The 14,815-nt window shown below is 40.2% G+C and overlaps 3 protein-coding genes across 3 annotated transcripts in view; 2 read left to right on the forward strand and 1 right to left on the reverse strand.

Moving 5' to 3' along the window:
- Nucleotides 1–2,731: 2,731 nt before the first annotated feature.
- LOC120795712 (tetratricopeptide repeat protein 9A) lies at nt 2,732–6,452 on the reverse strand. Its single transcript, XM_040137830.1, has 3 exons — nt 5,942–6,452; nt 5,401–5,583; nt 2,732–3,464 (listed from the first exon to the last, which is right to left on the reverse strand). Exons 1-3 carry the CDS (start codon nt 6,450–6,452, stop codon nt 3,382–3,384), a joined length of 777 nt encoding a protein of 258 aa, XP_039993764.1. The 3' UTR covers nt 2,732–3,381.
- A 2,311-nt stretch (nt 6,453–8,763) lies between these two features.
- Nucleotides 8,764–14,185, forward strand: med6 (mediator complex subunit 6). Its single transcript, XM_040136381.1, has 8 exons — nt 8,764–8,858; nt 9,757–9,916; nt 10,181–10,272; nt 10,753–10,835; nt 10,942–11,050; nt 11,185–11,300; nt 11,439–11,466; nt 12,040–14,185. Exons 1-8 carry the CDS (start codon nt 8,837–8,839, stop codon nt 12,168–12,170), a joined length of 741 nt encoding a protein of 246 aa, XP_039992315.1. The 5' UTR covers nt 8,764–8,836; the 3' UTR covers nt 12,171–14,185.
- A 153-nt stretch (nt 14,186–14,338) lies between these two features.
- Nucleotides 14,339–14,815, forward strand: part of pcnx1 (pecanex 1) — a 37,675-nt gene continuing 37,198 nt past the window's right edge. Inside the window, exon 1 of the mRNA XM_040137423.1 lies at nt 14,339–14,727. Within this exon, the coding sequence (XP_039993357.1) occupies nt 14,575–14,727 (153 nt within the window). The 5' untranslated portion in view covers nt 14,339–14,574. The remainder of the gene's footprint in view (nt 14,728–14,815) is intronic.

Below are 14,815 nucleotides of genomic sequence, written 5' to 3' on the forward strand. Positions count from 1 at the left end.
CTGGGTTTTTCTGACTACTTCAGCAAGGGTGCGAGTAGTCTCAATCCAGCTAGAGCTGAAGCGATTGGTTGATTAATTGATATTTTGATAATCGATTAAAGGTTGTTAATAGTTGTTAGTCATTTTTTAAGTAAAACAAGCCAAACATTCCCTGGTCCCAGCTTCTCACTTGTGAGAACATTTTTTTCTTTATTTCATTTGACAGTAAAGTGAATGTTTTTTTGGTTTTGACTTTTTTTTTTTTTTTTTGATTTTTCAGAAAAAACAAGCAAGTCCATGATAACAAGTTGGGCTTTAGAAAACTGTGACAGGCATTTTTCATTATTATCCAACATTTTATATACTAAATGTTTGATCGAGAAAATAATCGAAAAATTAATCATAAAGAAAAACTGTCAAAAAATGTATTTTATCAAGCTAAAGGCATGCAAATTGGGTTTCATTTTGTTTCCACATTTTACTTGGGTTCGTCTGGATCATATTGGCGTTAACTATTGTTTTCAAATAATTTTTACCTGCCAGGGAAATACTTACTATTAGGGGAATTATGGAAAGAGGTGTTAGCTCCTACATATAAACTGTCAAACTAGCAGGTAAAAAGAGATAATTATCAGTTATTTGAAAATAATAAATAGAAACATTATGGTCTAATGCCTGTTTCGCTCATTTCATTTTCAAATGTCAAGTGACCTCTCAGCCTGGAGAACCGCATCCTCTAGGATTTTATCCGTCTTTATCCTAAGTGTGACCTGATATACATGTAAATGTGAATGCTTTTTCTCTGAGGATGTGCAGAATGTGATCATGCTCAATGTATAAACACAGTATTTCAACTGAGGCTGTTAGTTGAAGCAAAGCTCTCCCTCTGAGGTGTAGCCCAGGTGTCATTATCTGTCTGAAATGTTACCACGAATAAGCTTATCTTACTGTTGCTGATGGACATTGTTCAGGTTGGGAATAATATCTTATTGACTTGACTTGTATTTGCACTGGTACACACTGATTTGAGTAAAATCATAGTAAACAATCCAACGGGGTCACAGATTCTTTTATAAGACTGTGTTTCCGTAATAAATGGAAGGGTAACAGGGTGATAGCGGCTATAATCGATATGTTTATAATAGTAATGGATCAAATGACTGTGTAATGTGAAAGGTGTGACTCATTGTGATCAATCCACAACGGATTGATCACCTTACTCTGCAGTTCCCCTCAGCTAGAAGGAGCTTTGTTGCGCCTTTAAGCTCAATGTTTTGACTTTCCAACCCCCTACTTTACTATTTTGGTGCACTCTGCCTGCTCTCATGAGGTAATTTTTGACAGCAGCAGGCCACCTCTTTTCAGAAAAAGGGCTCTGATAAAACACCAAACAGATCACACACAAAGTCAGCGACTAGCAACCGTTTGTGCCACCCATGTGTTAGCATTAGCATTACAGTTCAGTCACAGAACAAAGCATCCATTTCTCTGTAAAATAATTTTTAAAAACCCTGTAGGTTGGTTTAACAAGAGACACCGCGGCTCCAAAGGTATTTCCAGATTCTTCAAAGAGCCTAACCATGTGGATAAACTAAACTTCTTTCCCCTGCTCAATTAAAAAAAGATTTTTATGCTGTTGTGTAACTCCATTTTCTGTCCAGGTAACCAGCCGACTGCCATCTTGGATTAGGAAACAGTCGCAATTTGGGAAACAGGTTAAAAGTTGTTTTAGCCGTAAAGTGGACGAAATATTTTTTCATCCAGGTGGTTTGAAGAGTCTTTGAGGATTATAGAAATACCTTCAGAGCAGTGGTAAGTGTTGTTAAATGACCTGGGGTTTTTTTTTTTTTTTTTTAAACATTTCCAAGTAATTATCTGGATTAGAAACGGATAGCCACCACTTTGACTTGAATGTAGCTAAAGCTAATAGATGAGAGGGACTGGGGCGATCCAGCACCAAACAGCAGACATAGTCACCAGTTAGCTGGTGAACATAGCGGAGCATTTAGCAGCTACAGAGCCTCACGTTTCCCTCAAGAGCCGGTGGAAACCTAAAACAGTACTAAAAAAAAAAGGGTAGCAATCTTTAATCGTTTAGTCAACTAATCATGCAGATCCCTAGCCTACAAATGAATGCTAACAGTTTGCTAACAACTTCCCCATATCAACTTAAAACATGATAATATGTCAGCGTGACATTCACAGCTTGTTTGCGCTGCCACCAAGTTGCCAAAAAAATCGGTTATTGCGAGTTTAAGGTATTAGTTATTCCACCAGTTTTAAATGATTGCCTGTGTTATATCAGGATGTTTTTCTGCCTCATGCCACCATGCCTCATTATATAATTTTCTGAAAAAATCAACTCCATGACCCAACTTATTACCAAGGCCTCACCATGGCAACTACCGAGAGAAAAAGGTAGAGCCCACAATCATTTCAGTCGGCTTCAGTTCACTTGTTTATTTACACCATGCTTTCGTCAGCATTTCGCCACAGATCTGTTTTAGCTTATGAGGAACACAGGAGGACAATTAAAATCTGAAGGGAAATCCACGGCAGCAGCACCACAAAAAAATATTTCAATCAATAGACACATTTATTACACGCATACCTTTACAGTAAACATACAGTATTTGTCGATACAGTAAATGCTGTGAATGAAGTGCTTCGTTTTGGCGTTATTAAACACATGTAGCTTGCCTCTTCATAATATTTTCTTGCGATTTCTATAAAGTAGCCTATTTACATTTTGTGATATGTCTCTAAATTTCATACTGCAATTAGCAACCATGTGCTCTTGATGTCTTTCCCTATGCATTTTGAGTTAGAAACCTACTTAGTGAAAGCACCTTTTATTCAGATATCATTGAAAGTATAAAAAAATAAAAAAAAAATAAAAAATCCGGATCTTTTGTTGTACTTTCAAAATCAAAGTATGGTGACAGAAGTGTAGGTGGTTGTTACTTACTCCATGCCACTTAAAAGACATCTTGTGCGAGGGCAGGTGGTAATTTACAGTTACGCTTGCCTGCAGACATGATGGATTCACTCTGTGGAACTTGTTGCTCCTGTCTCTATCACAAGTGTTGGCCTGTATGTGCAATGTTTGGACTGGCAGTGCATCAGTTTGTAATGGTTAAAACATACTCGAGATGGATTCGTACTGGATAAGTTTGGCGGATTGGAGACAGAAACTCAAAATCTGGTACAATTTTTAAAAAATGCTTCAAGCACACAATGGTGAAGTTCAATCACATAACTGGCAGCCGGATGTTGTGCAAAGCAAAAGCAAACATAACATCGTTTCACACCAAGGCTTCTGACTCATGGCGTGTAAGATCTGACTGGCACACAGTAGGGCTGCAATTTATGACGAGTGAGAAGTCATCAGACAGCGAGTGCTTATGTCGCCTCTTTCTTTTCCCTTTGGGCATTCCGGCGAATCTTCATCTCTGTCAGCTGAATGTAGCGGATGACATTGGTGTCTGGAAAACAAAGACAGGAAAACTCTGATTTATTTCCTGCTCAGAAAGGAAATGGTGCATCAATATGCTCATAAACCATCCAATAAAACTGAACTCAGTGTGACAGTTAAGTGGCTGTAGTAATTTTTTTTTTTTTTTCAAATATTGTTTCAGAGACTGCAAAAAAAAAAAAAAAGTTTTTCTTTCCACATGGAGAGCATTTTTTTTTAGCTTATCCTGTTGGGTTTTGAAATGGTCTAACAGGACCAACACGGGAAGACAATTATGTTATAAATCAAGCGAAACATAAACATGAACAAATCTGCAGTTGTTGGACATTTATATGACGACAGCAAGGCACTCATTGCACAGAGATGAACCATTTGAGGATCTGAGCTGAAAAGGGCTGTGGGATAGGGTCCAAAGCCTTGAGTTTGAGTGAACCTTGAGTTGAAAATAATTTATCACAGATATGTTTTCCCAAGGTGATTAATTCCACCTTCACATTTCTAGATCTTATGTGGATAGATCCTACTCCATCTCTCTGAATAAACTACACAGTCTTACATTGATAACTCAAAAAAATGCACTTACATTCACTGTAGTACTTCAAAAGCGACCACGTCACAAACATTGTGGTTTAAATTAATCAAAAGTAACACACTGAAAGTGCCAAGCATAGTTTCATTGTGTGTCTCATTGCTATATCCCAATATGAGGCCTTAAGACCACAAAGGGTCCCTAAGAGGTTTCTAAGAGGCCCCCCGCAATAGAAAATTGTTTAATATCCGCTCCAGATGTTACAGCAGAAGAAGAAGCCATGAAAAGCATTATTTTAAAGGTATCGCCAAGGCTGCAACTAACTCTTTATATTTTTGCATCATTTTTTCCTGTGTGTCAGTAGCCTGCTGTTTTTTCCCCGTCCCGCAGTAGTCCCCAGTGTTTGCAACTGTCAGTCATCATCTGTTTCCAATCCCTTAATTAGCTCCCATGCATAAAATGCCTGTCTCTTTCCCCCAGGTCCCCGCCAGCTCGTCTACGGCTCTTTCTCGCAGAAGGCATTCTTACACAGTAGAGACAGCAAGCCCGCTACGCGAGCCCTTTACCTGCCTCTCTGAGCATTCATATTCACTTGCTCCAGGGGGGTCGACACTGCACCTTCCCAGGTATGACACTGGGCTGTAGGATTTGTTCCCCCTCCCCCCAGGGGATTAGTCTAACTGACTTAGTTATCCCCTCATCTTTCATCTAGTGCCACGCGCAGGTCAAAGTTTTCACTTGTTCAAAAATAAAATATCTCAAAATCTAATTGATTGGCACCAAATTTTGTACCCGTTCATGGTTCCCAGATGATGTATTCTAATGAGTTTGGTGGTCCCCCCTGACTTTTCCTCCAGTACCGCCATGAGGATTGCATTTTTGTTTTTCCAATGAAACAACTCACGGTCAAAATGTCTGTTCATCGGATACTCGTGATCTGCAAAAACTAATTCCCATCAGCCTCAGCTGTACTTTGTGTTTAGTATTGATTAGCAAATGTCGGCATGCTAACACGCAAAGCTAAGATGGTAAACATTATACCTGCTAAACATCAGCATGCTAGCATGATCATTGTGAGCATTTTAAGTGCTTAAGTAAACGCCTCACAGAGCCACCAGTGTGGCTGTAGGCTCTCAGTCTTGTTACTTTATAAATGACCAAACACACCTAGCGGTAGTTTACTACCAATCAATTAACGAATCAATTGTCAACAAACTGCCCAAACAGACCATGTAATCAAATGCGGGGTCTGGGGTTTAATCCAACCATTATTTGGGGGCCCTTTGGCATAAATAAAGTTCAGGAGCCACTGACTTATAATTGTGTGTGTTTGCCATGGAAGGAAACAATCAGTGCAGTGAGGTCGGGAGGACTACTTAGATACTGGAGCTGAGTGCCGCGGACTGTCGGTCCTGACCTGATGGCTCCTGTTTGTGTGACTCCTTCAGGTAGTACAGGGCCTTCTGGAAGTCTCCTAGGTGGTAATACGCCACTCCCGATCGGTAAAGAGCTTTGAAGTTCTTTCCCTCCTTGTGTAGCACTTTCAGACAGTATTCCTTCACTCGTTCGTAGTTCACCAGCTCCATTTGTAAAAGACAGGCTAGAATGGGCAAAGACAAGAGGGAGAGTGAAGTTACCGAAAACACTGCATGAGCCAATGTTTGGATTTCATCATATAGCAGAAGTACTAATGTGTGTCCTGTCAGGATTCTTTGGTTAAATCTTTATTGAGTAACTGATGTAATGATTAATTTGCCAAGGGACGAATAAATACCGTCTACATAAAGTGAATATTAAAAGAAAGTGAGGGGGATAGTGGGGTAAGCCTTAGAATGACTCATATTCTATATGAATCATTCATGAGCTCTGGGTTATTCTTCCCCTGTTGAAAAGAGAAGAGATGAGTGTAGTGAGCTCGTTTGAGTGTGTGAAATGTGTGAGAGAGAAACCTCGCTTACCGGCCAGGCTGTTGTAACACTCCAGCTCTGCATTCTCCATGGCCCCCTTCTGCTCATCTGTCAGCGTGGTGGACTTGCTGATGGTCGGCAGGAGGGAGGACGGGGACTTGGAGCTGGTGTCCGGATCCCCCAGCACCCTGCACAGCCCCTTGATCTCCAGCAGAGCGCGGTGATACTTGCCAATCGCCTCTCGGTACTTCTTATCCTTGTAGCACTGGGTGCCTTGGCTCTTGAAGTCCAGCGCCCGCCTCACGACGTCTGCTGGCTCGTTGTGGGATGGTTGCTTCCACATCGACCCACCATGATGCCTCTGCTGCTGGAGCTGCTGCTGCTGGAGCTGCTGCTGCTGGTACTTGGCATCTTTGGTCCGGCTGCTGCCGCTGCCGCCGCCGCTGCTGCTGTTGGGAGGCTGAACGCACTGCTGGAGCTTCGGGGAGCCTCCGCCGTTGTCAGCGAGGCTGCCCCTGCCGCCGTCCACCCTGCCGTCGTGCCCGGCCTGGATCACGCTCATCTCGACGTTATTTTAGTATCGTTGCCCTGACGCCCGGCCGTAAATTAGCTGGGAAGCCGAGGCACCTTCACTGCATCCTCTCGGCCGCGGTCGCGTCTTCGCCTCGCCAGTGTCGCAGCTACGTCTTCTCTGTGCGCAACCCTGCTCGATGCGCGCTCCTCCGTTGTAGCCTGGTCTCGTATTTTTCTCCCCTCAGACGAGCCGATTGGTAGAAAAATACAGGGCCAACGGTCCCACGGGGGTCATCCAGCAGGAAGAGGAGAGGTTTGATTTCATTAGATGTTTATCTGGAGATCATTTCATCATCAGTTTGCAAACTGGACACTGTTCTACTTGAAATGCTTTTCTTTGTCGATGGTTTGGATGATGTTTTATTCACAAAGGGAAAAATTACACTCATGTATTTTGTCTTTAATGGACATAAAATTCGCGAGTTATTCGTTTTTATAATTGTAAATCTTTTCAGAGAAATATAGACCTGCATCAATAGACCTCGGTATATTTTGTGTTCCTTCTCTGGTATGCCTTGTATTATTTTTGTTCTATAGCCAAATAAAAGCCACAGACGTTTTTGAACTGAAGAGCATAATTACTGATAATGAATCTTTTTTTTTTCTTTTAATCAGACTTATGTCTCTCTGGGCCATCCATGCATACTCATTTGGGAAATTCCAATATTTCGGCCTCATGAAACTGAACAGGCTATCTTACAGCAAGAGGAGCCCTTGACAGCAGCGAATATCAACCCCCACCTTCCTCTTAAATATTCCTGCCAGTGTCTCGCTCTTATCACAGATTGAAGGAATGCAGTCATCTCTACTCAGATGAATCAGATATAGCCTAGATCATCCAGCCAACCCCCCCCCCCCCCGAGCTGCTCGCTTACTGCGCAGCCACTTTGGACAGACCCATGGCAGGATACGGTCTCTGATGACAGGCTATGATGTCATTCAAACCTGGGTTGATGCAGGGTAATGGTGTTAGGAGTCATTCTCATTCTGACTATCATTTTATCATCAACACTGAGAGTGTGTGTGAGTGTGTGTGTGCGTGTGCGCGCGTGTGAGTGTGCGCGCGTTTGCTTGTTTATCCATCCATGCTTAAACACATCTGTTCTGTCACGCTCACAGGGCAGGGAACTCAGCTGTCTGGGTGTGTCTCTGGAATTTCAGCTTCTCCCGACCAAATGCCGCTGATCAGAAATAAAGACCACGAACCATGAAAGCTGTTAAATGGGACTGGTTGCGTAATGCTCTAACGGATAATATCACGTGCCTTCAATTGGGTTCAAGGTAAACATGTGATGCCAAGAACGATGCAAACACGCACAAACAGTACATCTCCCTAAGACAGTTCAGTTCAATGGTTTGTATTAAATGAAAAAGTGGATACAATATCGACTGATTAGGTACAAAAATTACCATGTGACTTAGATTAATCTGGACATTTTGAATCAATATGCGCTTGGATTCCTGTGTTTACATGTGTAGCCTATGGGAATGTAAAAGACCAGTTGTGAACGTATGCAGACCCTTTAGTTTAGTAAAAGTGCTAATACCACACTGTAAAAATACTCTATTTAAGGTAAAAGTCCCGAATTCAAAATGTTAAAAAGTAAAAGTTCATAAGTGTAATTTAAAAAATTATACTTAGTAGTAAAAAAGTATTAAAAAGTGATAAAAGTAATAGTAGTCAATGCAGAAAAACATCCCTTGTGAGCATTATACTATTATAAATTATACAAAAAGATTATTACTGATGGATTAATGTATATGCAGAATTTGAATGTTGTAGCTACTTGAGGTGCAGCTCATTTGTAGATATTTTATACAAAACTAATGAATGCTTTCATTATTGATCTATCTCCTGGCTATTTTCTTGATTAATCAGTCAATCATTTGGTTTGTAAAAATTAAGAAAATAGATAAATAGTGAAATAGAATTGTCCTTCACAGTTACCTAGAGCCCACCTTCCCAATGTTTGTCTTGTTAAACCAATAGTCCAAACTGTATTTATGTATATATATAAATGTGTGTGTGTGTGTGTGTGTGTGTGTGTGTGTGTGTGTGTGTGTTTGTTTGTGTGTGTGTGTGTGCGTGTGTGTACTCCCTCTGACATGTAGCATAGTGGAGCAGAAGTATAAAGTAGCTGTGTAAGTACAGTACTTGAGTAAATGGTAAATATACTTATTTACTTTCCAACACTGTGAAGAACCATAATAAGATAGTGAGGTAAAATAGTAACAACAGTGTTTCTTGTTTTATTAAATGCCTCTACTACACTTTACTCCGATTAAACAAATTAAGGCGATCAAGACACGTCATCAAACTACGACCTGAAGACTAGTGAAGACGCAATCTTTGTGAGACACTTTGTTGACATCATGTCGGCGGTGGATTTCAGAGGTAGATAAAATAGGGTTTCATTATTTGTTAGAAAGTTATTTCCAGGACTTTTTTTTTTATATGAAGTCATATTTAACAAGTCAACAACTGACGTGTTATATTTGAACCCTCGATATAAAGCTGTTGTGGTAATTCGCTGTTGGCAACTTTAAAGTATACGTATTAGCGCTAACCTAGAAGCTAACGTTAGCAACGATTAGCATCTCCTTCGCTTTGATTAAACGTCCGATTCACTTAACATTATGGACAATAACAGCTCCGGTACTTTCACTTAAAGAGTAATAAGATATCCTTTTAATACAGTTTTTTATTTATTTATTTTTTTGTTAAAATGATTCGCCTTTCGTTCTGTGATTGTTGCGTAGTTTGTAGCAACTGATGGTGAACTGGCAATCAGTGTTTGCTAGTCCGAAGTGTACGAAGAAAAATTACAAGCACTTCTCATCTCGAAGGCACCATCATTTGAAATAGTCTTTTATTTATACAGAACCCAACACTAGTATAAAAATTGTGTACTTCCTGCCAACAACAAAGGCAATAAATTTGGAAAAACCTAAATCCAAAGCAAAATTTGATTTGACTTGTTTTTTTTCTGTCAAAAAGCAACTTACACATAACACACTTATCCAGATATTCACAAAACATAACAATACAAAACAAATAAAAAAAAAACCCAACTATATTAAAACAGGCTAAATAAGTGGTGCGATTGGTCTTAAAGCCCTGATTGAAGCTGGTTTTTATTATCATTTTTAAAACACAGCCAGTCGTTAAAACTCGAGGCTGTGATGATAACGATGTATATAACATTAGTGCCTCATGTAGTTACTGTAAATTTACTAGAATTGACCAGCCTTCAGCCCAGGACATTACATTACATTTTTTGTTCAATTTGCAGACAACCTTCTTGGGATATCTTGGGTGGACAGCGGCTGGGTGCCGATCCTTAATCCTGGAAATGTGCTGGACTATTTCTCTGAGAGAAGCAACCCTTTCTATGACCGAACCTGTAATAATGAGGTAGTGAAGATGCAGCGGCTCACTCTGGAACATCTAAAGTAAGTTCACCTTACACGGTTTGATTTTGTGTTACTTTAAAAAAATAGTTGCATGTACATGAAAATACAGATGAAAAAAAGTTTGACAAGAGTTGGGGGGGGGGTAATCGGTGTGTACTGTGTGTATTGTCATCAGCTGGTATGGTTAAGACCTGCTAATCAAGATACAGGAAAAATATATTCAGTAAGTAGCTGCAAAGTTGTAATATTAAGTGACATTTGCGAAACGAAAAGCAAAAAACATTGTTTCACTCTCATTTTCAGTCAGATGGTGGGAGTGGAGTACATTCTTCTTCATGCTCAGGAGCCAATTCTTTACATAATCCGTAAACAACAGAGGCAGACACCGACACATGGTGAGCAGTACAGCGTCTGATTAAATTTTCAATGAATAATTATATTGCAGCATGCTGGTGAGTCACTGGACAACGTGCACTGCATCTATTTGTGATATCACAGATTTGATATCACAGGTAGGTGTGGTTTTTATTATGCACGTTATTATGCAATGTACAGTATATGACTTAGAAATAAAGGGGAAATTGAATTAAAAGTACTTCAGCATTGACTGACTAAATGTCTCCTTTTTCTATCATCCAGCTGCATAAATGTGGTGGCTGGTAACAAGAAAGTCAGTGTCTGGACCTTTTCTAAAGTCTGGAAGAGTTAACATTTTGAACTGTTATATTTATTTTATTTAAATGCCAGTGATAGATTTGTGATTCTACACATAACTGGCATCAAAAGTAACAAATGTTTATATACACATAATCTTGCATTTATGGGTCTATCTGAAGATCTAATTCCCACTTCCACTGAATGTTTTCATTCTCCAGTGATACCCTTGGCTGATTACTACATCATAGCAGGAGTGGTGTATCAGGCCCCAGACCTGGGAACAGTGATCAGCTCCAGAGTGGTGAGGATTTATGATATGAGCCTATAAAATAACCTTGGTATTATATTTTGATGTGTGGGATTGATAAGGGTTTTACTGTGAGTGACATGAATCATATCTGTTTTAGCTCTCTGCCGTCCATGGGATCCAGTCAGCGTTTGATGAGGCCATGTCATATTGCCGATACCACCCATCCAAAGGATACTGGTGGCACTTCAAGGACCAGGAGGAGCGAGGTTAGGTTTTTGGCAATTCATTAAATTTTTAGAGTTTAGACACTGAGGTAGTACTCTTATTAGCAGTGGAATAGTTCCTATAACAAGATCACAAATATTTAACACAACTAATTGACAAAAATGCTTTATTACAGAAAAAGCCAAGCCTAAGACAAAGAAGAAAGAGGAACCAAGTTCACTGTTTCAGAGGCAACGTGTGGACACACTCCTTTTGGACCTTAGGTCAAAATTTCCACCAACGTTTTACCAGGTACAATTACACTGACTCAAAACAGCTATTAATTTAGAATCATTTTGGTCTGTTCATTTAAGTTTTTTTTATAAAATTAGAATTCTTTCATGAGATGGGATCCAAGTAATAGAATTTTTTTTCTTTCTTCTATTTCAGCCTAAGCCTGGTGAGAAGCCTATTCCAGGTATGATCTTCAAGTCATTACATTATATTCAGATCCTAAAGTTACATAATAAATAGTGTCAGTGTTTGGACATCAATGCTTGCTTAACGCTGAACCGAATGTACATGCAAATAAGATTCATCCCCTATTGGTTTGATTTTTATTCCGTCATAAAACAACTTACTCACACTTGTACAAATGTTCACCAAACAAACAAAAAGACACAAATTCAGCCCGACATGGAAACATGGACATGCAGAATCACAACATGAAAAAAAATAAAGCAAACTGTAAGTAACATATAAAACATAGTATATTGCATAAAATTGAAGAATGATGCAGGATAAAAACACTAAAAGTTAAACTACCTTATTTCCATATTTCATTATGTGCTTTTTGTGGGAACGTTAACACTCTTATCATGGGTCTGTATACAACTGGCTGTGCGCTCAGAATATTGCCTTACCTTTACTCAGAGTACGAATTAATATAAATATGACATCCAAAACATCATAAAGTATTCAGGTTTTAATGTAGATGGAGTGGAGACAGAAGCCCAGAGTTTTCCCATAATCATATGTTCTTGTCTTGCAGTTGAGGTGAAAAAGGAGCCTGAACCACCCACAGAAACTGTAAAACAAGAGGAGAGGGAACCAGCCACAAAGTCCTCTGCCCCAGCTCCACCAAGCAAACCGCCTCCTGAGAAGAGAGCAAGGCTACAGTGACAGCCACGCCTCTCATAGTCCGATAAGATGGCACAATGCAGTGAAAAGTCCCACAGCACTAACTGGAAAACAGTTCAGGATTGGGAGTGTTTCTGTTCCATTTCCAGAATTGCAAGATGGTTTGCTGCTCTGCTCATTTGATCAGTTTACAGGATTCTAAGAATGAACTGGCACAAAAGTGTCAGTCGCTTGCGTCGGTGCCAGGACTACTTTTACCTCACTGTAACCTTAGTCTTGTATACTTGATAGGTTTGGAGTCACGGACATTTCAGGCAGCTGTACTACGAACAGGGGTTAACTGTTTGATGGCAGCAGAAGTTCCACAGTGGATGAGGTTTTTTGATGATAAGCTGACATCAGCGTCAGCGTCAGCTTTCTGTTGACATCAGCATAATGTTTGTGTTTTAGTGACTTCAGAGGACAGTTTAATTCCTAGTCTGCTTCACAGGGGGGTGTCATAATTCATCATCTCATCTGAAAAGAAAAAGGCTTCCTGACCCAGACTCCTGTCTTTAATTACAAACACTTTCATCGGTGTCTGAAAGCAACACTCTGCTTTTGTGGGTTTTTGTATTAAAATGTATCAGCTATTGTATCCTGATGTGTTTAATTCATGACAAGTAACAGTTTTCAGTCTTGCTTGATCAGTTTTTCCTATTACGAGAGCATTCATTTTCTTCTTGACCCATAATCAAGAACTCATAACTCAAAGCCTTTATTATACATGTCATGGCTTTTTTCCTTTTCTTTTACCTGTGGTTAAAGGTAGCCTGGACTTTGTTTGTAGTTATCCTCAAACCAAAATGTATTAACCAACTTGTATTCGTTTATCCATTGGCTGTCGATGGGTAGAATACCGAGCGGATATGCAGATACATCTACATCTCTGATTCTCCTTTAGAAACCTCTGTAATCTGTTTGCAGATGGAAAGAAAAGTACAAGGTTTATTCCCCGTTGCTGTTTGGCTCTCTTGTTGACTTGCCCGTTTCAGTAGTGGAAAGCAACTTTACTCAACTACTGTGTTTAAGTAATTTCCTAAAGTACTCGTACATTACCTGATTAAATCCATTTCATGTTACTTAATACTTCTACCCCACTACATTTCAGAGGGAGATATTGTACTTTTTACTCTACTACACTTATCTGACAGCTGGAGTTACTGGCTAATTTACAAACAGACATTTTGCATTACAAAAGCACATGACAAGTTTCTAAAACAATGCATTGTTAAAAAAATGAATCCAGCGGTTCCCAACGTTTTTGGCTTGTGATCCCTTCTATAAAAAAACAAAGCAGTTTCTAGTGGGGGCCCCTTGTCATGTTTCAGATGTCCATGAGTTGTTTGCAATTCTACCAAAGAGTGATTTCCCCTCTAAACTTCTCAGAAGGCTTCTTTGAGATAACTGCTATTTGTCTGATATTTCACAACAAAAGCAGAGATTGGGAATACAAAAAAAAACATGAACCATTGTTTTTGATTCTTTCCTGTACCACTTTTCATTTCACGACCAATCTGGCTAACCACTGGATGGGGCCTACCAAAACTGAATATAAAAAGTACTCAGCCTACAGCTACAACAATAAAATTCTGCGTAGACACTGATGCATCGGTATTAACAGTCTAAAATGTCATATATATTAATACCTCAGTCACAGGGGATTTTTTTTTCTGCAGAACAGTACTTTTACTTTTGATACTTGAAGTGCATTTTTGCTGATATTGCACTTTTACTTCCGGAGAGCCCGGGATGCAGGACTTGGAGTATTTTTACATTGTTGTTTTGGTACTTCTACCTGTAGCAACGGAGGATCTGAGTACCTCCTCCAGCTCCGATGGTCATGGGCGTATCTCATGGTCTCCGTGAAAGCAGCAAATGAATTTTAAAAACGGGAGAGTTTCATCGGGAGGTGTCGCCATTTGGTCACATTTGGTCCGGTTGCCTAGTAATACATGTCGTTTCGTGCATTTGTGCTCCCTGCCATCGCTGTGTTGAGTCATGTCCAGGTCAGATGTGCCCAGTCACTCAGGAAATGTGCATTTTCACAGAGGCGAGGAGGCGGACAATAAAATGGATTAAAGCGCAAAGCAACGATGTATTTTTATTTTTTATTTCTTTCTTTAGTACAGACAGTGGCTGCATCCATGGCGACCACGTACCGAAGCCACGAAGAAGAACTTCCTCGCAGGGCGTGGTGGGATAGGAGTCTCCTCGGTGGAGGACTGAAAACAGTGCCCCAGCTGGCTGGCTAGCTGCAGAGAAGATGGCTGCAGAGGGGATTTTCGGGCCAGTGTCTGAAAACAGAGCACCGTTTGTCATGTTCGGCGACCGCTAGCCAGCGTGTCAGCCCGGTTGCTCCGTCGGTCGGTTCCGCTCGGATTCGTCGGAGGGGGATAAAACGAACATGGGGTCGCAGACTCTACAGATCCTGAGGCAGGGGGTCTGGGCTTCAGTCACAGGCGGATGGTACTACGACCCCGATCAGAATACATTTGTCAACGCTTTACATCTCTACATTTGGCTGTTTCTGCTATGTTTCCCCTTCACACTTTACATGGTGAGCGGTGTTGTATCTATTTATTTATTTTTACCACCTTATCATCTCGACGCATTTGCCGTTAACTGTTAACAACAACGTAAGTTAA

The sequence above is a fragment of the Xiphias gladius genome, chromosome 10 (assembly GCF_016859285.1).
Source record: "Xiphias gladius isolate SHS-SW01 ecotype Sanya breed wild chromosome 10, ASM1685928v1, whole genome shotgun sequence".
Lineage (NCBI taxonomy): Eukaryota > Metazoa > Chordata > Actinopteri > Istiophoriformes > Xiphiidae > Xiphias > Xiphias gladius.

Excerpts from the sequence above, each read along its gene's own strand:
- LOC120795712 (XM_040137830.1), bottom strand. The coding sequence starts at position 6,452 with ATGAGCGTGATCCAGGCCGGGCACGACGGCAGGGTGGACGGCGGCAGG. Across the intron at positions 5,584-5,941 it reads GTGTTACAACAGCCTGGCCG|CCTGTCTTTTACAAATGGAG; the intron begins GTAAGCGAGGTT and ends TGCCCATTCTAG. Across the intron at positions 3,465-5,400 it reads ACACAAACAGGAGCCATCAG|ACACCAATGTCATCCGCTAC; the intron begins GTCAGGACCGAC and ends TTTGTTTTCCAG.
- med6 (XM_040136381.1), top strand. The coding sequence starts at position 8,837 with ATGTCGGCGGTGGATTTCAGAG. Across the intron at positions 11,051-11,184 it reads CAAGGACCAGGAGGAGCGAG|AAAAAGCCAAGCCTAAGACA; the intron begins GTTAGGTTTTTG and ends GCTTTATTACAG. Across the intron at positions 11,301-11,438 it reads TTCCACCAACGTTTTACCAG|CCTAAGCCTGGTGAGAAGCC; the intron begins GTACAATTACAC and ends CTTCTATTTCAG.